Genomic DNA, 25,512 nt, shown 5'->3' with positions numbered 1-25,512 from the left:
ATTATAACCCAATTTTGCTTCTAAGTAACATCAACAATGTATACATTTTCAGCTTTATACATGAAAGATTTAAAATTCGTGTACTGCTGTGCCGTAAATTTATATGGTGAAACTTGTTGCTGCCACAATAATTAACATGGAGTAGAGTATTTTAACTATATTAAAATGAGAAGTCATTTAATTTTATTTCTCCCAGAAGCAACTCAGTGTTAGAGAGGGTAAAGTTGTCCCAACTTCTTAAGGTTTTTGGAACTCTTTTCTACCACACTTCTAAGGAATTCTCCATTACTAACGCGGTCGATCCATTTTATCTTCAATATTATTCTTTAGCACCACATTTCGAATTTCCCAAGTAGGCCTCTGCGGAGATTATGACGATAGGCAGCGATTCTTCCGGGTTTCCTTTCGCGTATATCCATTTTACTGGACAATGTTTCGCCAACGTTCCAGTTGGCTTCCACAGGTACAATAAAGTGGTTCACTTCAGTGGACTTGGGGAAGGTTCACTTCAGTGTACCTAAAGAAGCCAACTGGAACGTAAGCGAAATATTGTCCAGTAAAACGGATAAACGCGGAAGAAAACCCGGAAGAATCGCTGCCTACCCACATTGAATATCTATATTGAATAACTGAGTGCTAACTCTTAACACTTCCCTTTGTCATTTTGAAGCAGGAATTCCAATGCTGGCCCCTGATTTGGTACTGCGCCGCCACATTCGGCGTTCTGTAATATATTTACACAGAGGATGAAGCGGTACGCCAAACATGATACGTATTTTTCCATGCCCGTCCTTTCCGATGTTACTTTCCACGAACCCTTCATTAATCTTCATCGTTTTCCTTCTCCCCTGCGAACCGGCCCACCCGCGGAGAAGGGTAGCAGCCTCCTTGGCCCTGTTCCCCATAAATATATCTGATCGGCCTCGTGGAAGACGTCACGGAGTTCCATTGTTCGCTCCCTGCAGTTTGCTAAAATTTAAGTCGCCCGTAACCTTCCTCGTCCGTTATGTGTTTCGTATTTGAACTCTTGACCCCCCACTCTCTACTAATTGATTCTCAAGGGAACCATCCCCTCCTTCAACTGAGAGCGATTATTTTATTTTTACTCACTTTTTCTTGACTTGCTTCGTCTGTCTGTTTCATTGATGGAATATTGGATTAGATTTTTACCCACTTCCGTTTGTCGAATAGGCTTAAAATTTTGGAAACTTGTTTGCTTCTGCAGACAATACAATATTTACTATTCAGTTATTTGAAATTTGTTCTATAGTTAGCTCTCTAATTCATTGTCTAAATTTCAACATGGAAAAATAGTTTTTTTTTGTTCTTTGAATAGATGTTGTTAGTTTATTCTTGAACTTTTGACACCGAAATCTTCGGAGAAAAACGAGTTCAAGCCCAGTCCACTTCGAATTTTTGTTTTTCAAATTTTAACTTTTTTTAATTTCAAAATCAGTTATGAGCAAAAAAAATAGAAAATATATGGATCTTTTCAAAAAGCAGTATAAAATGGATTAAAAAGTAAAAAATAAGGTTTTCATCATTCGGAGAATAAAGCGTGGGTGCTTCGGTTTAGATACTAACATTGCGTGTCAATCCTTACTCATTTATCGGGCTCTTATACACTCATTTGTAATAAACCTACTCAGCACGAACGATTTGTTAATGTGAGTGATGGAAAGCTTATTTTTTTTTACTAATTAGTGCGTTTTATACTGTATTCGGAAAAAGCGTGTTATTTAAACATCTCTTTATTTCTTTCAATTTAGACCTTCACTCGCGAATTTCCTATGCCCTAAATAGGTTTACCTATTATCGTCCTCGGGCACTATTTTTGTTTTGCAGCTCGCGGGTTATGAAAGGGAAGTGACGGGTTTATTGTGACTTATGCACACCGTATGGAAATTGGAGGACGATATCCACCGATGAGGCCATTTGCGCCGTATGTAAGGGCGATGAAGGATGGGTGGAAAGAAATCCGGCGTCGGTATTAGCCGGTATATAATGTTAACATATTCCTAGAATGGTGATTGTCCTTACGAATTTAAAACGTGCGTTACTTATAGAAGTTTTTCAACCTTCCAACGAGGGAGGATTAAAATGAAATGTATTGTGGATTGGTAACGAACAGTTTACAATGACTATGCCATATTCAAGCACTCGAACGTTATCTGATTTTATCCTCTGGATAAATCAGTAGTAGACTATACTTTTACAAAGTTCACGAGTTTCATCTGCACGGTATATCCCTCACAGGATGCAAAGGCAAATTGCTTTTGAGTCTTGACATCACCCATAACACGCTTTTTGGGGGGCCTCCTAGGTAGTATGTAGATGTAGATGCGCTGGTCTCTTATATCAGAAACATTTTGTCTCCTTACTTCTTACATTTTCTATCTCTATATTTATACCCCTAATGGAATGAACAGGGAAATTGCGTTTGTGTATTCACACCTCCCGCCATACGCTTATTCGGGCCGCCTGCTAGTTACTACGCGAATGTAAGTGCACCGGTTGCTGAAATCAGAGTCACTTTGCCTCCTTACTTCCTATAGATATTCCTACCCCTAATGCGATGTACAGGTAAATTTGAGTGATAGCACCTACCGCCATTAGCTTATAGGTGGGCCTGATAGGTAGCTTGTAGATTCACTGGTCTCTCCTATCTGAGGGACTTTGTCTCCATACTTCCTACTCGTTTTTCTATCCATATATTTGTATCCCCAACGGGATGTACAGGCAAATTGCTTTTTAGTCTTAACACCTGCCGCCATACGCTCATGGTGGCGGCCTGCTACTTAGTATGTATGTAGGTGTACTGGTCTCTCAAAATCAGTGGCACTTCGTCTCCTAACTTCCTACCCGTCTTTCTATCCACTCATCATATACCAATCCCCTCCCACACGCCAGACTCCTCCACTCCTTCGTCTCGGCTTTCACGCTGTCTCTCGTGCTGTCGCCACCGGTCTTGTCCTCGCTACGACTTCAAGGTGCCAGGAGCTGGCGGTTGGACGGGTGGCGACGGCGTGAATAGCTGACTATAGGGATATGACGCAGGAGACGCGTATTATTCGAACGAAGAGGGTGTTTCCTTGAAGACGGCGACGACGACGGGGTTGACGTTTGGGATTTTTTAAATGGATTAGCGTTGACGTCATGGTACGTAATCTCCAGTCGAGATTTTAAAGTTTCACAAAATAAAGGGTGTATGCAAAAAATAAATTATTCATGAAAAAGTATTTTAACGGTCAACACTAGAAGTATCAGGGTAGTATGGCTTTCAAATGCGCTAACTAAAACATGAAAATTGTCAGACGAAATACAATGTAGTGATTTCCTGAATAAAACAGGCTTAATCGTTACAATTAAAATAGAAAAGCCTAAACCGTCATTTTGACGTGTGTTAGTCTTTTAAGGTAGAAGGTGGTTATAACTCCATTTCTATGCGAAAAAAATAAATTATATTTTAACATAATATGTACCATTAAAATGAATATAAGTCAGAAAAAATGAATACGATAGAAAAAAAATCCTAGGGAATATGATGAGGTAAGCAGACGTTACTCGTCTAAATGCCTGGTTTGGTTTTTCTAGTGTTAAGGTAGTTTTGCATGGAATATTTACTCATTATTCTAGCATTCTCCCCCTTCATGGAATTCCGTCTGCAATTCACAGTAAAGTTAACTCACATTTATTAGGTCTTTATATCCAATTCTCTTCCTTACTTTATCCTGCTTACTAGACATTCTTGCTCGTCGCACGGTTTCAACCTACCCAACCCGTTCGATACTGGCTGCATCCAAACCTCTCTGCTCCATATCTCATCTAGAAGCTGCTCTCTTCACCCACCATGTCCAACACCACATCGTTCTTCCTCCTCTCCATTTTACTTCACCTTCTCCATCTTCCTCCACACCTACACGCCTACACCTCGAACACACAAGGCTTTTTCTCGTCCACCTTCCTACGAGTCCATATATCTATACCAATAAATGCTACACACTATTTCAGATTTTTTACTAGCCTTTTATTTAATCGATCCTCTCATTGCCACCTTCTCACACTCAATATGATGAATAAAAAATATCAACGATTAATCCACATTAATTTCCATGAGAAAAAAAATCCCCTCAACCGGGAATCGAGCGACATAGCTTCGGCTATCAGGGGACACACACATCTCGCACGCCTTCGCCTTTTTCTTGTTCCCCTTGCCAAGTGTCCATGTTTCCGCAAGTGCAACAATTCTCTTCAGATTCCTCTTCAGCATACTTTTCAAATTTTTACTGAGCGATCCTTTAATTAGCTCTTATATAATAGTTGTAACGGGTATCTAGGTAATATGGAATTCAGTTATTTAGCGGAAATACGTATAGCGATTTGACTCAAGAGGTGGAGTTACTATCGCTAGATATAGCATGATACTCGTTTATATATACCGCCTATACCAACGGTACCGTTTGGTCTGGGTATACCAGGTACCGTTTATTCCGCTGCTCTAAGGTAAACCGTTGTCGACATTTGCCTTCATCTTAAATTTGGATGTATTGCTTCCGTGTTTTCTGAGATGCAAAGTTTTTTTACTCGAAATTAAGGTATACATTAATAAATATCTATTCTCTACGCCTTGAAAATTTCAATAATTTGTCGTTTGCATTGAACGACATCTCGATCTAGGTCGCAGTTACGCAAAAACGGCCTCACAGCTATGTACTACCAGCAGAAGTTGCTTTCGTGAGACTTCCCTGCCTCATATTTTTGCTTTAAATGCATATGGCTGTTTTCAGAATTGTAATGATTTATTTTAGTTCTGTACATTTATTCCGGTCGTCTTTACTTCATTATAATGTTGAAAAGCATGGAAATCCACCAACTTACGGCAAACCAATTTGCAATAATTCTGGTTGCGTCTAAATCCTCGTCAACGCGCGAAAAAAGGGTTCAATTTGAAAAAATCTCTATAATTTCCTCCATAATTTAGCACAAATAGCTTCCATTCTAAAGAGAAATATTAACGCTTATTTCTTATTTCTACTCTAGCGTGTTGTATGCAGTTGTTTTAGAGGTAGGTGGGATTGAAAGGAAAAAATCAGGCATTGGAGGTACGGACAGAAGTTACTGCATCAGCATGGTGTTATTACGCAAACTAAGTTTTTAATGACGTATTAATTGCAGGTTTTTTTTTCATAAATGAAATAAAATAGTTAGCCAATGAAAACATAATTCAGAAATTAACAAAACATTAATTAGAATTGGCCTGATACATTATTACAATTTTTACGAAAAATTTCTAATCAGATACATATTACAGCGTTTTGTTGAGTCGATTTTAATGTTTAAGTTTATAATACTTAATTTAACGCCAGTAAGAGATGATAGCAATTTGCCGATAGTTTACTTGCATCAACGAATGAAGTTTTTTTTTAAGAAATTGATTTATTTTTTAACGCTAAGACCTGACCTTGAGGTCAAAATGTCTTTTTCGTTTTTCATCATTTGTGAACGGCCGAGGAGAAAATGAAAAATTGATACGAGAGGGAATATTTTGACCCGAAAAAATGGCCTCCTTCGGCCGACTTTTAATTAAAGAGGAGGAGGGTCTTTGTATGCCCGCGCTCAAAAGGCTCCAGGTTCCTGAAAGAAGGGAGTGGAAAGGTAATAAAGATCATTTCATCCCGTCCTCATCTTCCTCGTTACCTTAAGTGTAAATTTAGCGAAGGGAAATGAAGATATTCATCAATAAATTGAATTTCGCTAATTATACCTTTTTCCTGCTCAGATGGACAGCCGGGGCTTCTATTTTTTTTCTCTAAATACCCACTTGGGACTGTGAACATGCTACTAGGGTAGTCTTTTGTGTCTGCGAGACGTGTAGTGGAGAACAGCGGTGGGTCTAGTGGGCGGCCAAGGGGGCTATAGCCGAATCACACACAGGATAAAATTGAAATTGTTTGAGGTTGACCCTTTGTACAAAGTGTTTAGTTATATTTTCCCATATATTTACCTAGTTTAATGAATTGAAATACGAAGTAGCTCTAAACTTATGGGCCTATTTTACACGCGTTTGGTATGTTACAATCTAGTGGCAGATCCAAAAGAGGGGAAGGGGGGCTGTAGAGTGTAGGATCCTTTTGGGGATTCAACTTACGCTATATAGTATGGTAATTTTGTTCGGACCCCCACTATCGCTTGAAGCTTACCCACCCTGTGCCTATCCTGAAACCACCACTGGAGGACACGTAGCTTTCGGCTACACGTCAATACACAATTTTAAATGCATTATATTTACGTCTCTTGCGCATCGTGAGGTATATACTACATTATTGCATTTGTCTGCGGCTGACTTCAATTTGCTCATCATATGTTTACATGTATCAATATGTTTTCACTACAAACTACCCCTTTAACATTAGACTCCTTGTAGCATCATCAGCCCCGTTACAGTTAGCATGGAAAATCAGGAACATGGATAGCTTAGTTGTCCCGGGAAGCTAAAGGTCCGTGGTTCGATCCCTGGTCCAGTAGAATTTTTCTCATGGCAATCCATTTCTATTTGCCTTAACATCTTGCAATTTTCAGAGTATAACGTGCAGATCTTTCTCAAAATATTCCTGAGTAAGCCAGGTATAAATTCTTACGTTAAAAAAAAATTGAATTCGGGTTTGTGTGATGTGAAGAGTGTTGGCTTCCCACACTGTGACTCAAGGTTAAAAATCTCGGCGGTTGACATTTTTTTCGGAATTCCCGATCCCTATAATTTATCGCTTCTGTCGGACCTGGGAATATAGTGGGGCTCTAATATTATGTTCTCCGTGTCGCTCTTAAAGATATCCATTCTCAATTGTTCAAGGAATCTAACCCTAGCGCGCAGCCACCGAGTCTCCAACGGCTCCCAACCTAATTCGCTTAACATCTGGGTAACACTGTCTGAACGCCCGTAGCAGTTTTTGACGAAACGCGCAGCTTTCCTTTGTATTTTATTCAGTTCGCAGATTAAGTCTTTCTGCACCGGATCCATACGCTCGCTGCATATTCAAGCTGCGGTCGGACGAGAAAAGACATTAAGGGAAGTGAGTCCAGTTCGTTTCCCTGAGACACCTCCCACTTCAAGGTTTTGTTTCGCGTTTACGTAGGCCTCACCCGGGATTTGAACCTGGACCTCTTGCTCATCAGCCAAGCGCTTTACCCACTAAGCTAATGTTATATAATACAATACAGAAAAAAAAATGGTAAATTTTCAAATTTCAGGTTTAGGAAAATGCTAGAAATTTTTAGAGTATGTCGCAACAAAAATGTGTGGGTGGTAAACGACCTTTTGTACCCCTCCCACCCCTCTCCTTTATTATCAGTTCTCCTGGACTCAGCAAGTAAACCCACTAACCTATATATAAGCTCGCAAATTTGTGTATATTCACCTTGATAATGACATAGTGTACTGTTGAAACCTGGGTCGGCAATTAAAACTCCAGGGGAACATACAAAAGTGTATCTTCATTATGTTTCCTGTCACCAAGTTCCACCAAGTATCGCCTTCCAGCCTTCAGTTGATTAGGAAAATGCTGACAAGAATATATTGTGTTTACTTCAATAAATTCAAGATGACGATCAGGGTGATCAGAATTTCAGACGACTTATTATTAGCGAAAAAACTCGTAGAGTGCGAGTGATAAGTTCTCTAAGATAAAGGAACCAAAACATTATGAAAAATAGTGATGAATATTTTTTATCCTTGAGGATGTACAAATAATGGGGAAAAAACCGGCTAATTTCGCCAACAAGCTAATTACAGTATACTATGCATAATTTATCGTAGAATTGTTATGGCAAGTTTCAACTTCCTGGCTCGACATAAATTATTTTTTATGTTCTGTACAGTTGTGTTAAATTTTAATCCTCTGCGATGGCATACTTACCATATATAGAAATTAAAATTCTCCATTATCATGTGATTTCAATTGTCGCCGGTCTCTTAAGTGCTATTGTCGGACAGTAAGTCATTTTTCAAATAAACAATAACTTTTCTAGCATTTTTTCGAGGAATTTCAGGATTCTTTTCATCCCTCCGGCGAAAGTTAGGTCTTCCTTTCGAACAGAAATCGAAGATTTCAGAACGTCGGTGATTTAAATAAAGGCTATTCCGGAACATCATACTATTTCATTTTGTAGGGGAAGAATCGAGGAAATTTATTCCCTCTACCAACGCGACGGGCCGTCTGTGAAGAATTCCGTTAATTATTAGTGGAGGGACATTGAGCAGAGCGTTGGAGCAGAGATAAAAAAATAATAAAAAAAAGAGTCCTCGGGGAGAGAGCGTTTGGGAAAATGGGGGAAAATTTTATGCCTCTCTCTCTCGATTCGTTGAAGCGGAAAAAAAATTCAGATTTTTACGGAGAAGGGAAGATAAAGACAAAAAAGGAAGAGGAGGACATGTTCTCGCGCAATCGAACGAACGATTCTTGTAGTTGTAGAAGATTCCTCTTTTCGCCATTCCAAGTATTTTTTTTTTTTTTTTTTTTTTTTAAGGGCGGATGGTATGGGCGGATTGGATTCCGATATTAAAACAAAAAGGGAGCGAAAACGATTCGGTTTTGGCGGGTGATACCCATCGCCATGGCGATAGCCAATTATTATGTGTGCAGTAGCGTAAAGTAGCCGTGCCCGGCACGTGTTGGAAAGCATGGTCGGAGCGGTGTCATTCGCAATGGGAGAAAAAAAAGAACGTATCTCAGAGCAGCAGAGAAGGGTAGGTAGATGCAGAAAGAGGAATGGGAGGAGGCGGCAGAATGTTAAATCAAAGGAAAACTCTCGAAAGAGAAGCAGGAGGAATAAAAAAAAAGAGACGCTCGAAAATTGAATTAATGAGGGGACGGATCCCGCTTTTCATCTTTCTTTTTTTTGTGCGCGCGCGCGCGAAAGTAATTGAAAAGCCGAGGGCTTGGGGTGGTGGGAGTTTCAGGAAGTTGTTCTCACTGTACGTACGATTTGTACAAACCATACTTAAAGTGCCTCTGCAAGATATCCGGTGCATGTTTGTTTGGGAGGTCACAGTAATGGCGTCGGTCGTTTCGTTTCAGAACATAAAACGATTCCAGGAATCCGACTTAAGCCTTCAATTAATAACTGTGCGGAAAATTTGTTCCTTTTGTCGCCTCTCGCCACGACCTATTTCAAGGTGCGCACATGTATGTATATCTACCCCTTTATGGTACCAGATGCGACGTCATGCTGCTCACTGGATTCCCACTGCGTACTTTTCGCTTGATGCATGCGATGTGGAAAACCTGGTCATTAGAGTTTGAAAAGCTTGTCCTCATCTATGGATATAATTCAACGTTCATCCAAGTACATCATCATTTCGTAGGCTTTACTGGGTACCCATGACAGCATAGTTTATTCATAAGACCTGTTTGTCGGGGAAGATATTAATATTTTTTTCTCCATTTAAATTTCATTTCAACTTTCGTTTCATTACGTGTTCCTAGTAATATTTGTGAACATAAATGACTAGGTATAATTGGAAAGTATAATTTTTCCGCGCACATTTCCCGTTTTTTCGTCAACAACTGGCATTTTTTTCTTGCTAATGAGGTGCTTATTTTAAATTTAGAACAAAGTTGACTGTCTGAAGATAACTGTTGTGAGAAATGCACCACTATCTCATTTGATTTTTAAATACTTCTGTCCTCAATCTTGTGAAGGAGCCGGCGCAAAAACTATTTACGTTTAAAAAGGGATTCCATAAAGTTCAGAAAAAGTAGTGACGCTATTCTCAGTTTTTTTTACGTGAATGAGGCTATTTTGAATTCACTTCTCGTAAATATTCATTTGCAAAGGGTTTTTTAATGATAATTTCACACGATCTAGGTGAGAAAACGTAAAATTTGCATGTGAAGTTATTTCTTTTATTCTGTGTTCAGTGATTTGTCCACTTATTAGCAACTGTGTGGTGTGCATTTAGCCGTCACGTGAATTTTCGTGGTACCTACTTAAAATACCATGAATGAAGGAATGGTATTGCGCACAAAAAGAATTGAATAAACAACTGTAATAATTATCCAGTTTAGATGCTATCTGCAAGCCCTCTCAGAATTAAAATGCTTAAAAATGAATCAGTTAATGCCTACAAAACTGAATAATGAGCTTGTAATCAGTTTATTCAAGAGCTTCAAGACAATTTATAACAAGAAATTAGGTCGTAAAATTTCAAAATCGTTGAAATAGAGCGAAGAGATTTTTTTTGCTGCTGAGCCGCGTAAAGAGAAGTAGTTTCATTAGGAGCCATCTTAAGAATTAATTATCCATCCCACTAAGGTAAAAAGAGATGTTACGAAATATCCTGTTAAAAATTACTCCATGATATATTAAAAACGAGGGATATTAGGATACCTGAGGGAGGTCCTCATTAAATACAAATTTACGGAGGCAAAGGCATTAAAACACTTTTTTCAAGAATTTTAAGATGACGCACAAACCGTCGGCAGTACACGTGCCTAATTGCATTTGCATTCTGATGGAAAACGTTTCTCTAATTTTTTAATTTCATTTTGAAGGCGTTAGCGAATCATTTAAAAATTTTAATATGTTTCCTAATGACTAAAAGTGGACCCGTTCTTGAATAATGAATATGTTTTAGTATAATTCTTCAGGATGCCTTTTAAGATCGTATTTGCAACGTAAATATTGTATGTTGATTGATATCAATATCAGAGAGGTTCTCATTACACTTACAGATCACCAATTCTGAGATAAAGTCGTAAGTCGTAAATGTATTTTCTAATTTACGTAATCTTAAGAATGATCGTTTTTACGTATTTTATGTCTAGCTACTTATTCTCTATTAAATAGATACTCGTTGAAAAATATGTCAGGCATATAATATGGTATTTCCTGGAGTATAGGTCATTTATACAAAAGTTAGCAGCCAACGTTTCGATTTATTTTCTTAAATCATCTTCAGGGCTATGTTAGAAAAAGTGTGAAACAATATAAAATACAGAGAATAAGACGATACAAAATATTTATACATAAAGAAGGAACAATTGGTTTTTTTTATATAATACAATATAATTTAAAGAAATATGTATATATAAACATATATATAAGAACAGAATGGAATATACAAAATTTGTTGGCATAAATAAGAAAAGAAAAGAGAAAAAAAAAATAATAATTATGTCAGGCATGTTTCAACCGGAATTATAATGACGTCACAAACACGTGAAAAGTGGGCGGCAACTTTCGTATTTTTTATTTTTAAGTTACGGTAGAGTGGCTAAATGAGGTAGATATTTTTCCCGCCGTAACTTATCATTCATCTTTATTTTATTACTCTTATTTATTCACCTTTAATTTTTATTAATTATTTACTTTACTATTTTTATAACGGTGTCAGTGGGTAGAATGTAAGTTAACGATGGAGAGGAAGGAAGAGAATAGGATTTTTTTTTAGATAGAATGAAAGGTAGTAGGCTTTATAGTGAATTGAAGATGGAAGTACTTGAAGGAAAGGGAGGATCCTAGAATGCTTCTCAAATACCCCACGAAACCCACCTTAATCGGTAGAACACTAAAAAAAATAATAAAAAAATGTTTTTATGAATTGTGATTTTATGCTTGAGTGCCTACTTGGGCCCCGACAAAGGTGTCAATACACGGCGAATATCGTTTAGTGTGAAAATTGCGAATCAAGTGAGACAGTAAGCATGAAGATTGGTTACGAGTTACCCGCATAAGGCAGAGATGGGCAAAGTGGCCCGCGGGGCTCATGCGGCCCACCACAGAGTGATTTTTGACCCGTTAAAATATTTGGAAAAACTTGCCTTTACCTGAGATTTGCTTCCTGTGTAGTATATATAGCAGCAGAAAATTCGTTCAGTGCTTTCCATTAAAACGATTTCGTCAATGACCATGCGCGTTAAAGTTGCCGCTCTAATGAAAGCAATGCGGTGGATTAGTGGTAGCATCATTATGTCCCAGGGAAGGTCATCCCACGCTCAGGGAAATCATGCTCTTGATTAATAAAGTTTTTTTGCCTATTATCAATCAGAATAACTTTCTGTTGTTAAATTAAAAACAATTACCTTATTCTAAGTTTAGCTATCTCATTTCATTAGAAAATCCGCATCTATGATCTCAATATTAACAATATATTTTCAGCATAATTTAGTCGTTATTTCCCTATTCGTGGGACGACCTTCCCTGGGCCAAAGTAATGCGCGTTGTATTTGCCTCATTTCGATTTCGCCTTTGCAGCAGGAAAATTTATAAATTTTCAAATTAAGTGCTATCCGGATACCGTATGCCATAAGGCATCCGGAAGAATGAGCGGAACGCTAGGATGTAGGGGCGTACACAGTTGGAAGGTGCGGAAGAGCGTTGGCGCAAGAGGGCGCCTTTGATGTACACGTCGGCGGCGGACGGGACTCTTTTGAGGGAATGGCGGTGAGGATAATGGGGGAAGGGAGGGGAGCCAGAAAGGGAGGTTTGGAGACTGGGGGGTTGAAAAGGAGACTCGCGGCTGCGAGATAGGTGGGTTCCACTGAAGGGGATGTAATGACTGTAGTGGCTCACTCCCGATTCCCAGCACTCAACGGCTCTCCTCTCGCCAGGCCCTCTTCAGCCGTACCCGAGACCCTCTTTGCACTCAGCCTGGTCTCTTCTACCGTCACCTACCTTTCAGCCGCACCCACCTTTACCCCATAACTCCCCTTCCCTCAAAGAATTTTCTTCTCCTATTTGTTCGATATTTTACACCGGTCAATTTTCACTATGCACATTTGTCGATGCTCATGATTTTGGTGGGCAAAGTAGTTTGTTGAAGTTAATAGTAATTGTTTTAACGAAATTTTAATTTAAATTCACATTTGAAATAATTGGTCCTTACTTGATGCTTATAAGAGTTGTTTCAATGCCACCCAAGTCTCATACGCAGTTTCCTTGTCCATAATTTTTTGATAGACCTCATCTGTCACTGAGCTGGCAATCATTGACTTTGCATAGCTGTTCGCCTTACGGTACAAATCAGACTTTATCTTGTGTTCCTTGATTTGTTTATCCGTCGCATCTTCAGCCAACGCACTTGTTTTCTCTAACCTTTTTTCAATGACGTCAGGAGAACCTTCATGGTAATCGAGCAAATCACAAACTTTCCTCTTCCACAGTGGCCATTCTCTCTCACCCGCCAGCGGCTTGATATGTTTTGCTAAATCCATATTTTTCACTTTTGACGAAGTGCCTGCGAGCCCATAACCTTATGTAACTCAATTATTCTTCTTAATTATACACGATGCTGTTGTCTCTTTTAACTTATTTATTCAACTGCTTTGGTAACTTATCAACAACTTTTTACCCTTGATAACCCTTTGCTTATTTATAAACTTCAACATATTTTTATTTAAATTAAGCTCCTACTGCGTAGAACTTGAGTTTTTCCCGGCGTATAGTCTTAACCCCTTCACTACATTTTGTATTACATATGATACACTACAATCGTTGCGGGTTATTTCTGAAGCGCACAAAACTTCCTCTCTAACATATGTTTGTATAAGATATGATGCACCCCGTCGCTATCATATGTGGTTCTCGAAGCGGTCAGTAGGTGCCAAAGCGATACCTCCATTGCACCAACGCTCAACAATCGCTCACCGAATAAAATCCGCTCGTCTAGTAGCCAGCCATATTAGTACTATTGTTGAGCGTTTGTGCAGTGGAGGTATCGAAAGGTGATCAGCTTCTAATTATGCTGGTGGAAGTCAGCTCCCCGCATGAGGAACGTGTAAGAGGATTTACACAGGAGCAAACAACTTGAAATCATCCATGCCTGAATCAAACAATATTCACTTACACTGTAAAGGCAGCACTGGTCCCCTTACACTTCGTTCATCTTGTTTCCTTCGATGCAAATTAACTCGTTCGTTCACGCCGAAGGGGTTGAAATTTCTTATCTTGGAAGCGACCTGTTCACGACATTAATATTGAAGTGACGTGATTGGTCGAATGGGACTGCCCAAAGAATGTCCCAATCCGTTTCGTAAAAGCTTAATTCATGTAGTCACTTTGGGCATATTACACCAGTTACCAAAAAATGTCCGCCGCGCAACGGTGAGTGTAGAGTGATCTATTTATCCTCAATATTTACTGTATATTATTTACCATAGGGAGGAATGGAATTGAAAAGTTAAGAACTTGATAGTTCACAGAATCACGAATATAAATTTCGGTCGACAGGTCTAATAATAGATAATTCCTCTGTCATTCGGATCATTATACCCATTAGCGACGCGAGTGGCGAATTTTGCTGACACATTTAAATGCGTTGAAGGTTATCACTTATCACACGTCTTGAGGCCGCTTGGAGAATTCAACATTATTGTATAATGTTGTTATCCTACATTGTTTATAATTAAAGTGAAAAGTTTAAAATTGTAAAGTGATCACTATATCAGTCGATAAAAGTTTATATTCCTGTAATAATAAAAAATTTATCACAATTTAAATGTATGTTTGAAACGTGGAAAATTAGACCTTAAAATTTTTAATGCCGTTACTTTATTTTAAAATTCATAACTTTTTAAGTCATATTAATCTCATCGTTGATAGTAGGTCGCTAATTTTTCGATATTTGAGCACCTCGAGCTATGTTGTTTGCTATGTCGGTACATCCGTAAGATCGTTCAATTAACGGGCTGTCGTAGAGATAGTCCGATGTATGGTCTTTCTCAGTTTAACTGGAGTTTCTTCATAAGGTTTTATCATGAAATTCATCGAATATCTCGAAATTAGTTTCTTTTTGTTGTTTAGATGATGCTCCATAAGTAATAAAATTCACTCTCCGCTGAAATTAAATTTATTCAAATTGCGGTTACTCTTTATCTTCACTAATTATGTTATCAGTCTTTTTCCGTCATGCCAATTGTTTTATGCCCTCATTAATACATTTTTGTATCATTTTATTATTATTTAATTCCATGCCTCAACTTATGGATAAAAACTATTGGAACGATTTTAACGGGGATTAAATATTTGCTTCAAAAGCTTTTTTTTTTAGCTGCTCGTGGTTTACTGCGTGGCCGTAAATTACCATAATTAGTCATTGTCCTCGTAACGGGATAGGGAAAGAAATGAATGACTGCATTGGATATTTTAAATGTGAGGGGTAGCAATTTGATAATTTGCGTAATATGACACTAATGACGCCGATTTTTTGTAAACGCTAATGCTATGCCTGAATAAACTCGTGTTCGACCGAGCAATTGATACACGCCTAAAATTAAATAATTTCAGATCGTATTACTCTTAATTGAACTTGCGGTAGAGTTACTCAATTTCTGCCGCAAAATGTTGATTTAGGGAATTTATTATTATTTTACGAGTGATATAACGAGCTTATTGAGCGGAAGTGACGTTCATTTCTGAATAGATAGAAATCACCCGATTTTTTTGTTTTCTTATATTTTCACATTACCATCAGCGTAATAATTTTTTTTTTCATTGATTCATGCTTATTAAAATTAATTTGAAAGGAAATACAGCAAATTTAATTATTTTTATTCATTTATGGAACTTATTATTATGATTACCTTTTTCTCGTGCAAAAAAATGAAATGCTATTTCTATTGCTTCAGGAATTACATTATTGTTGCTATTTTTAATAAATTTAACTGAATAAGAAGACTCTTACTTTGAATAGAAGTGAAATGTCTACGTGGATAACATTCAGCCGTCAATCCTTGGTGGGTGGTGAGCTTAAGGCACTTCTAACAATAAGTACATATATCTGTCCGTCTAGTGAAGCGCTTCTTCATATTTTTACATACTATTTATGATAAAAGTTAATGTTTCGTAGAGAATATGTTACGACGGTAGTGTGGAAATAAACGGGAATTACGGTTGACATTTGGTTCAGTGGCCACCCTGAATTCCGAAAAACGGGATTTTACATATCCCAGCAAAAAAGTTGAGATACCCAAGTTTGATTGTTATGCCTCGGTACATCTTTATCGGATGTAAAAATATAAATTGGAAATGTGACGAAATTTATTTATGTTTTCTAATTATCACTCATCTTTGCATTTGCAATATTTTATCGGCTTAAAAAAATATATAATTATAACGTGCGTAATTTCATATTTTGAACGAAGGTACTTTTTTAACTATCTGTTAACGGTAGCTTCATTTTAAACGCGATGTTTTCAAGAAATTCTGCATTTATTAACATGAGAACTAAAAGATTAATAGGGAAAAGATTTTGCAATGCTCGCTCAAACTTTGAATCGAGTACAACGCGTTATACTCTATTAAAAGTGTGAGTGGGCATTACAAAATCTTGTCTTTATAAATCCTCGTTACATGTTACACAAAGTATTGTATGACGCCGTTGAATCGAGAATTACGAGCAATGACGAAAGGGAACTCCCGTAAATTCCATAGGATGTATATTTATATCCCATAGGATATGAATATTATAATTAGCGTCAAAAACTGTCGTCAAAGGAAAATCTGTTAATTTCAATATTAAAGGACTCCGAAATTTGATTTCCTTTAGTATTTGTGGATTGGCGATTAATAATAAAATTTATTTTATTTCCAGGTCCTTCATCCTTCCGGTTGCGGTGGCGGTCGTAGCCTTCGTACTCGGAAACGCCTCTACCTCCACATCACCATTCGCATCTCTTGGGTTTCCCGGGCAACCACCAGGTAGGATTTTCCCGTGATTACGTCTTCTTAATTTGATTGCTTTCCAGGACTTTCCGTTCCGGCCGACCTGTGCGAATGGTTCGTCGTATGCATTCAAATATAGGTCCGTTCCCAAATGCAAACTTGGGTGCTCTCAAACTTCTGCCATCCGTGGTACTAAAACCTCTCCGAGTACATTAACTCATGAGATGGCATCGTAAAATGGGTTTGAGGTCGATTCGGGAGATGGTAATTTCGTTGTTCAGACGCTAGTAGGGTTTGCATTTAGGGACTTCATGGAAGAGGCCCCTTGTCGTTTCAGTAGAAGCTTTATATATTCTCTCTCTTAAGGCAATTTTTTATCTGTTTTTAAATGTTTCCGCCCCGTTGCAATGAGTGCAAAATGTTATTTCAAATCTCTCTTTTTTGCTGTCTATTTTATTTATTTCATTTTCGTGATCCCGTCTACCATAGTACTACGGCATTCGAAGGATATGCTTCATGTCGTCTGAGAAAAAGTCCTCTCTAAATTTACTAAGTCAATGCAGGCTGCATTTTTCTCTACGCTCCTGCAAAGGTCCCCATCCTAAATCACCATACATACATTGACGCGAGCGGGAAAATCTTATCATCGTGTGCGTTTTCAGTGGGGATTTAAAAACTATGACGTTTCAGCAGTTCTTCAGTCGATTATGGCCTTGTCGTATAAACAATTGATTAGAACTGCTTGCATTGAGTCAGGGTCTCGGTGGTGTTTGGATGAGTTGAAGTGAAATTGGCTGGAAATGTGTGACCAGTGAGCAGGTTTTTAAGCAGGGTTGGAATTAGTCGCAGTCATTCCCAGGAGGAAAGAAGCTGGTTCATTTGGTGTGTTTTGTTGGAGCGAAGCGTTCGTGCAAAATGTTGTCGCTGTTTTGAAGTTTGCATATTATCACTCCTTACGGTGTAGATCAGAGTGTAGTTTTTGTAATTCATCACTGGAATTGCGTGTGTGTATTACAGTACGTGGAACGACATTGTAAACGCAAATCATCACAGTTGATGGCGGATTTTCTAAGCATAGGTAAGTGTTTCTCGCCCACATTTGGCTATTTCACGTCTTGGCCCATCTGCTAGCGACTGATTAAATATCAATAATTAGATAGGTTTGTTGAAGAGCAAGGTGTTGGTTCTGTTAGTTTGCTGTTAGATTGTTTTACGCTATTGCTCCAGAATTTTCTCTTCGTGCAACTACTTCGCGAAGTGCAACTCTGTAGTATCGCCTCATTAACCTTTTTTAATACGACTGTTAGTGAGTACGCATATTTTTCGCGATACTCACGTGTTTGAAATATATAAAGCGACTGTGTACCTTATGCTCTCGTGATGAATTTGCAAGGTGAACTTACGACCGGGTTTTCTCAAACTTTCTACCGGATGAAGTAATTCAAAGTAACCTTGGAGGTCGAATATCACTGTTAATTAGAAAATAACTTCTCAGTTGAAAACCATGGAAACATTGATTCATAAAATTTAATGTGTAGCTTATCCAAATAGAAAGCTCATTCATCATCATTAGTCAAGGATCCTAAGATTGGTTTGACGCAGCTCTCCATTCCTCTCTCCTATCCGATAGCCTTTTCATAGCTACGTATTTCTGATCAATCACATCCTTTATAACCTGCCCTTTATAACTTCTCTTTGCAAGAGATTTCGATCCCACGTAATCTAATTATTACTAGCTCTCGCCGCACTCGAAGCAAAAATTGTAATTCTGACGCTAAGTTCCATTTCCAGCAGTTCCACTTAAATTGTTGGATGGTATGAATATTGCGATTCTCTTCTCTCACGCTGATATCTATATATATATAAAAGAAAGTCGAAAATCGTGTTAGTTAGAACACTTATAACTCGAGAACGGCTGCACCGATTTCAATGAGATTTGGTTCTTTGGATTCGTCTCAGGCGGGGTTAGCATATAGGCCATTAAAAAAAGGATAATTTCACAAAAAAATTCATCTCTTTCCTATGGACATGCTTTTAGGAGTTATAGTAACACAACAATTGATAAGTCGGTCAAAACTACAAATTAAATAATTTGTTTTGTTTTTACCACCTTAATAAATGAATTTCGTAACAATATAACATTTTAATTACTAAATATATTCAAAATATTAATTAAATTGAAATTACATTTAAAAAATTTAATTCGAGCTAATTGTAAGCCCAGCCGTGGCCCAGCTCGAGTTGACACTTCACTACCGTGTTTGTAAACAAATCTCCAAGCAATTGTTGACAAACGGTAATGTCCGTGTTCCTGTCGAGGAATCGAGTAGTTTGAACCCATTTCCTTGGAATGATTGCAAATTAGATTCAGCGGAAGGTGAGCTCATCAACAAAGAGTTCCAGAATATGATTGATCACCAAAAGAATCAAAGATGGTTGATTTAGCGAGCAAGAACGAAGATGTGGATGACTAAAACGAGGTAAATTCAAATAGTTCGTACTCTGCATGAATTCGAATCTTTTAAATGTATAACAAACGAAGACGAAATCACCAACTATCTATCTGAATATTTTAAGTCCTTGGACGTACCTGGCTTACCAAGGCACGATTTACAGCAAAGTGTAGTTTCTGTGTTCATGATCTTTCGAAGCCTAAACCAGCCATAACTATCCAACGGAACGTGTTTGGTGATTAAAAAAATTGGTAATGAATGTGATTCACGCAACTTTACTCAAAAGAAAATTCAAAGGTGAGGAAGTCCTCATTCCGTAGATTCCATGATCTCAACTCATATGCCCTTTTTAGCTTAAACGTATTCAATTTCCAATTCGTGTTGCAATCGTGATTACGATTAAAAAATCGCATGGTCAGTCTTTCAGTTTTTGTGTTGTTTGTGCTCATGTGCTAATGAAAACCCATTATTTTCTCATGGTCAATTTAACGTGCTATGTTCACGAGTCGATAAACCATCCTCTGTATTTCTTCCTTCGCTTCAAGTGCGTAGCTAGGATAGGGGGTTCTGGGCGCAGCCAATACTATGGATCTGTAGGGTATAGAAAACTCGCTAAGGTAAGCTGGAAGTGTGGGGGCACTTCCCCCAGACATTTTTTAAGATAAATGGTTAAACATAGTGGGTTTTGCGGCTGTGTGAATAGTTAAATATGTTTTGTTTGTTACTCAACCGTCCCCCTAATATTAATAACAAAATCTTTCATAAAAAATTCTCTAAGCTCCCGGGGGGGTTTAACCCCCAAAACCTCCCCTCGCTGCGTCACTGCTTTGCTTCGCTATATTTATTTAGCTTCATCCGCTTCATCTTGCGCCTGATAACAAAACAAAAACTGTTGTTTATTAGAAGGTGCTTGACGCAAGACATTAAACCCGAATGTGTAGGGCTCACCGTGGTGCGTTTACGCATGCAGTACGTTTACGCAGTGCATTCTTTCCAAACAGATATACTAAAACTGGCGCGCCTTAAGTCATTTAATGCGAATGCTGCTTCATAGGGGCTTTTCTTGCGCGATTTTGAGCATCAGTCGGTCTGGGGCTGTGTCAACCTGCCCCCTGAATGGGCCAAGTGTATGCAACAGACTTGGACCTCAAAACATTTTTTTACAGCTAACAACGCAAAAAGCCAACAACTGAATGCGTATAATTTTTATTTCATGAACTGCTTTATTAAACCACAATGCCCAAAATTTCTTAAGCTAAAACGTAAGAAATTTTGTTGAAAAAAATCCGCGTAAACGTGCTCCGATCCACTCTATGTAGATTCAATAAAGAAAATGTCTTTCTGACAAGCAATTTTGGTACTCATTTACGTAGTTTTATTGAATTTGTATCCTTATTTTATTATGATAAATTAAACATGATAAAAAACGATACAGCCGCTCTTGATGTATAAATGGTGTAAGTAAACTGTAAGTTCATTGATTGTTAGGCGGTACGAAGTTCGCCGGGTCAGCTAGTTTCCATATAAAAGGACTACAGAGAATTGATAATAGGAAAATGCTTCAAAACCTTGTCCGCCGATAACTTTATTCAGGAACACAACAATATTGACTTAAAAAATTGAAGCAACCTCCAATTTCCTGTCTAAGATATTTAATTAATTTTTTAAAATTTACTTTATTTATTTGCTTGATTTAATTTTTAATTCACATTATTTAATAAGAGGTTTAATATGCTAACACTGCTATCCTTAAATACCAAGTATGTCAATTGCTCATCGCGAGATGCATGAAAATTTTAAAGACCGCGTTTTGGGGTACTGGCTGTTAAAATTTAACTAGGCACTTAAAATTAAATGGATATGAGACATTTCTATTATTTCTATTAGGGCTGGAGGCTCTTTCTCTATGACCCTTCACTCTGCCCAGCAATAAATTGCTCTTATATCATTGATGTTATTTTCGATCATTTGACGGAAATCTCATATTGAAGAAAATGCTTATATTAAAAACGAAAAATTGAAATATTTTGTAATTGGCAGCCATCATCTCAAAAGAAGCAAATATTGAGATGGTGTCGCAGATTCCCATATCGCTTTCAAAGCCCATGAAATTTCGTTTGTTCCTTCTTCCATTCGCTGGCACCCGCGGTGTTCTTACATTTTCTTGTAAAAATAAAAAAAATCCCTTGAGTGGATTAAAAGGATTTTTAGAGCTAATTTTTATTCCGAAAAGTCAATCGGTATTTGACAGTTTTATGCACTCTCAATGGCCAGTGAACTGTGGGCACAGTATTTTTTCTACCGTTTCTCTGGGTCTGAATTGCTCGCCGTCTGTATGTGTGTGAGAGAAAAGGTTCCAGTTTCTTAGTGCAGCCGAGATAGAAGAGGGAGTGGAAACCAATAAAAAGTTCGCTTAGAATGCTCTTAAGGGTTTGAGTGGAGGCAACCCAAGAGTTGTGGGAAGCAATGAGGGAATTTATCACTCAGCCTTTAGACTTGTATTGCCAAAGTTTCCTTAACAACTGTATACTAGCATGCGGTCATCATTTTCTTGGTCTCTCTTTGAGTCGCCAAAGCAAAGTCAAGGGCCGACTCCTGTTCCATCTGCAAGGTCTCGCTTCACTTTTATACCACGCGGGAAGGACCGCTGCGTTCTTCATTTTGTGTTTGCGTAAATGTCACTTTCCTGGAAAATGACACCGTGAATGTTGTATGTATAGGGATTGCATAGAGGAGGTCCTTTTCCATCCCCTAGAAGCAGGGCCGGCCCTAGCAGGTGCGGGGCTAGGGGCGAACCTTCAGTGCGGGGCCCTCCACTTAAAATATTAAACTCTATACCCCATCTACAAACTCGAGCATTTTGAATCCCTACCACTCTCTGGCTAAGTATGTGACAAACGCAATTGCACAATAAAAATTACTGCATTATTATTCCTTTTTCATAATATTATTTTTTGTCTAGCACGGACTTAACAATACGGTAATAGTTGAAATTGCGTTTTCGAAACTATCTTATATTTTAATTTTTTTTTCACGAACGCGGGGCCCCCCAAAGCGCGGCCCTAAGGCCGGCCCTGCCCAGAAGGCTGATATCTGTTGCAACTTCGGTCGCATTTTAATTAGATTTAAAAAATACCCGCGGCGCGGTGATGAGTTTAGATCGAAGCTAGTACGTTTTGATGTTATCAGTTACAAACTATCTGTTATTGATAATGCGATGATAAGTGTAATGCGATCAATTTTTTCTAATATTTTACATTATAATGCTTTTCATTACGGGGAATAGCATTGAAAAGTTATGCATTTGATGGATCACATCAGCATGTGTATAAGTTTCGGGTGATACCCAATATAATACCTTATTTCCCCGTGAAACTCGGTTCAGTTTGTCCGTCAGCGGCGCCTGTGGTGACTCCTGTAAAACTATTTACATGCGTGGTGGTTGACAACACATTTAGAGGCGACTTATGATCCTCTTTTGTAATATTCGCGGTTGTATGGCTACTGCTCACGATTGTACTCGTCCGTTACGGAGGCATTGGTTTGAGTTTTCGCGATCCAAAGCAAATAATTGTCACTCAGTCGAGTCAAACCTTTCAAATGGCGCGATTTATTTCGTGTTTTCATACAGGTGGACGGCTTGTGTCTTGTCACTTTCCGCCATTAAAATATTTTTCAAATAATTTGTAATGGAATTTTCTGTACTAACTCAAGTGTGATGTTTCCTTAACACTTACCGTGCTGACCTTATATTTATAGTTCTGTACCCCAGTGCGGACAATTTTCAATATATTTTGTTATTTCTCAACACTCAACCTTTGATACTAGAAATAGGTGTTTGGTATCATTTAAGAAAAATTATTTTTCTTTTTTTAAATTTACTTGTTTATTTTGAGTATGGTACCAATTTGTTAAAAAAAAGGCAAACTACGATTTTTCAAAAGACGGGTGGCGTAATACATCGTCCGAAGCAAAAATCGAAGCATTCCACGTGGCGTAATATTACGCCCATAGCACGCAAAGTGTTAAAAGCAGTGCTTGCAGTGCAAGTGATGTTTCCTAAAAAAAGTGATGCAAAAATCGTCGGTGGTGCAATGGGTTGAGGCACTCGCCTGCAATCTGAGGGTCAAGTGTTCGAATCCCAATCTAGGTGATTAATTTTTGCCGGCCTTGGTGGCGGTGGGGTAAAACACTCGCTAGCCAATCCGTAGGCCACTGGTTCGAATTCCGCCAGGGTAGGTGATCCCTAACCAGGGCATGGATATTTGTGTTGTGCGTTGTTGATGTTGAAAAACCCGTTGTAAAGGCCGCAATGTGCTGTTTTCGGGGAAATGGGAATTAAATAAATAAATGTTTGTAATTCCTATTGGTGTGATGCGAATGCGTGAAAGTGGCAACTTCGAAAACATGGCTTTACTTAAAAATATATGCAGACATTCTAACAGCATACAGCTTATGCAAAATTTTATTATTAATGATAGTTGCCCGATGCATATAAACAAAACATTATTGATGAAATTAAATTGTCAAAATGAAAGGAGTTGACAGTAAGAACGAGAATTCCCACTATCCTCCCTCAACGCATGGCTCAGGAAAAATGAAGATTATCGTTATCCTTACGCAACGTATCAGTGCTAGTGCACCGTGACTTCAACCCGTATGGTTCAACCACGAACAACTTATCATGCATGCGATAGCGTTACATCCGCACGTAAATATACGGTTCCCAGCGGGATATTGCTTTATTTATGTAACTACAAGTGTAACCTCATTACACTTTAATTGGTAGGTAATTTTTCTGTCTGCAGGCCAGAGTATTGATCATTTCTATGGTGTTTCCAACTTAGAAGCCGCTTCAAAAAGTGAACGGATCGCCACAGCTTTCTCGAGGCCCATTCAAATCGTTTTCTTCTCATAACTATTTCCTCGAGGATGTTTATCTCTGGGGAATTGCGATAACCCACGCGGTCTTTCGCCTTATTCCTTCCGTCGACGCTCGCCTAAAATACTACGACCGTGAGTGAGTGAGTCACTGACGGCTCGGGAGGTTAAAGCTCGGAAGACAGGTGTTTTAAGCCCCTCAGGGGGATGTTTGGCTCTTTTTTTTTACTTTATTTATTGGTCGTTGCTCAATTACTCCCCTCCGTTTACACCAGTCAACTTCCTCAACCTCCAGTGATCATGATCGTCTTCTTTTAAATCCGAGAGTTTTCGCTGACGTGGAAAACTGGAAAAAGCTGGATTGCTCTAGAAATTTCGATCTTCTGGAAATGCATGTGTAATTATGCGAGTAATTTCAAAAACTCCATTTTCGACGCAAAAAAGGTCCGGCGAAAACTGGGATAACACTAGAAAAAAATAATTTTTATTTACTTTCTTTTAGATTGTTGTTCTAATTTTCCCTTAAAACATGATTCCTTCAGTGGAAAATACTCCGCCAATTAATTTCCACTTCAAAATTTTCTGCTGACATAATTTCTTCATTTTTATTCTTCACTTGTTCAAATGCCTATATCTCACATTTGCAAAAATAGTTAGCAGGAGTGTTTATATGCTGGACTTCAGACCTATATTACTGAATTTTCTCTTGGGAGTATTTCTCCCACTTTTCAATGGGAAAATTTTAGGTAGGAATCTTTAGGGGAAGAGTGTTCGAATTTATATTAGGTATTTAAAAAAATCAAAATAATATGATAAAGCCTATCCTGTTTTATTATCATGCGTTAATATGAATACCTCAGAAGGATGTTTTCCAGTCTTTTAAACTTTATTTTTAGGTTCTTGCTCAATTACTTCCATTTGTTTACGCCAGTCAACTTCCTCACCCTCTAGTGATCATGGCGGTCTTCTTTTAAATTCCAGGATTTCCGCTAACGTGGAAAATCTACAATACTCCAGGAATTTCGTCCTTCTGGAAAAACTAACGGAATTTAGAAAGTATCCTAGAGTATACTATTATAATTCATTTTCGGGAATACGTCTGCGTGCTATTAATATTTAACTCAACGTTTCGTTCCACTTACTGGGAACGTCGTCAGGAGAATGAAAATATAAACACCTATCATACCGTTGGAAAAACTGGTCCATTGTTGTTAAGGTATTTAAAAAAGTAAATAAAAATAAAAATAAAATAAAAGCCAACTTCTTTAAAACATCTAATATAAAAAAAAAAGGAATATGAAAGGTGGAATATTGTAATTAAATTTTCGAAATGTATCTCTTCCACACATGGCTTAAATTATATCCATCATCCCTGTTAAAATTCATTGGTCTTTTAGAAATTTCTATCGCCTCTCTAATAAGCCGTGGATAATATGCAGATTTTCTTGCAATGGCTTTGGCCTCATCCAGGAGGATCTTGTGTCCTGGCCCCGACATAAAATGATCGGCGACAGCTGAA

General features: G+C 38.1%; 1 protein-coding gene across 7 annotated transcripts in view; it reads left to right on the top strand.

Moving 5' to 3' along the window:
- Positions 1-25,512, top strand: part of LOC124163250 (collagen alpha-2(IX) chain) — a 1,172,095-nt gene that overhangs the window by 45,280 nt on the left and 1,101,303 nt on the right. For all 7 annotated transcript variants that reach the window (XM_046540018.1, XM_046540014.1, XM_046540017.1 and 4 more), the window contains exon 2: positions 16,589-16,695. In XM_046540018.1, coding sequence (XP_046395974.1) covers positions 16,589-16,695 — 107 coding nt within the window. The remainder of the gene's footprint in view (positions 1-16,588; positions 16,696-25,512) is intronic.

The sequence above is a fragment of the Ischnura elegans genome, chromosome 8 (genome assembly GCF_921293095.1).
Source record: "Ischnura elegans chromosome 8, ioIscEleg1.1, whole genome shotgun sequence".
Lineage (NCBI taxonomy): Eukaryota > Metazoa > Arthropoda > Insecta > Odonata > Coenagrionidae > Ischnura > Ischnura elegans.
The sequence above is the reverse complement of the archived record's forward strand: the minus strand, read 5'-3'. Positions and strand labels throughout refer to the sequence as shown.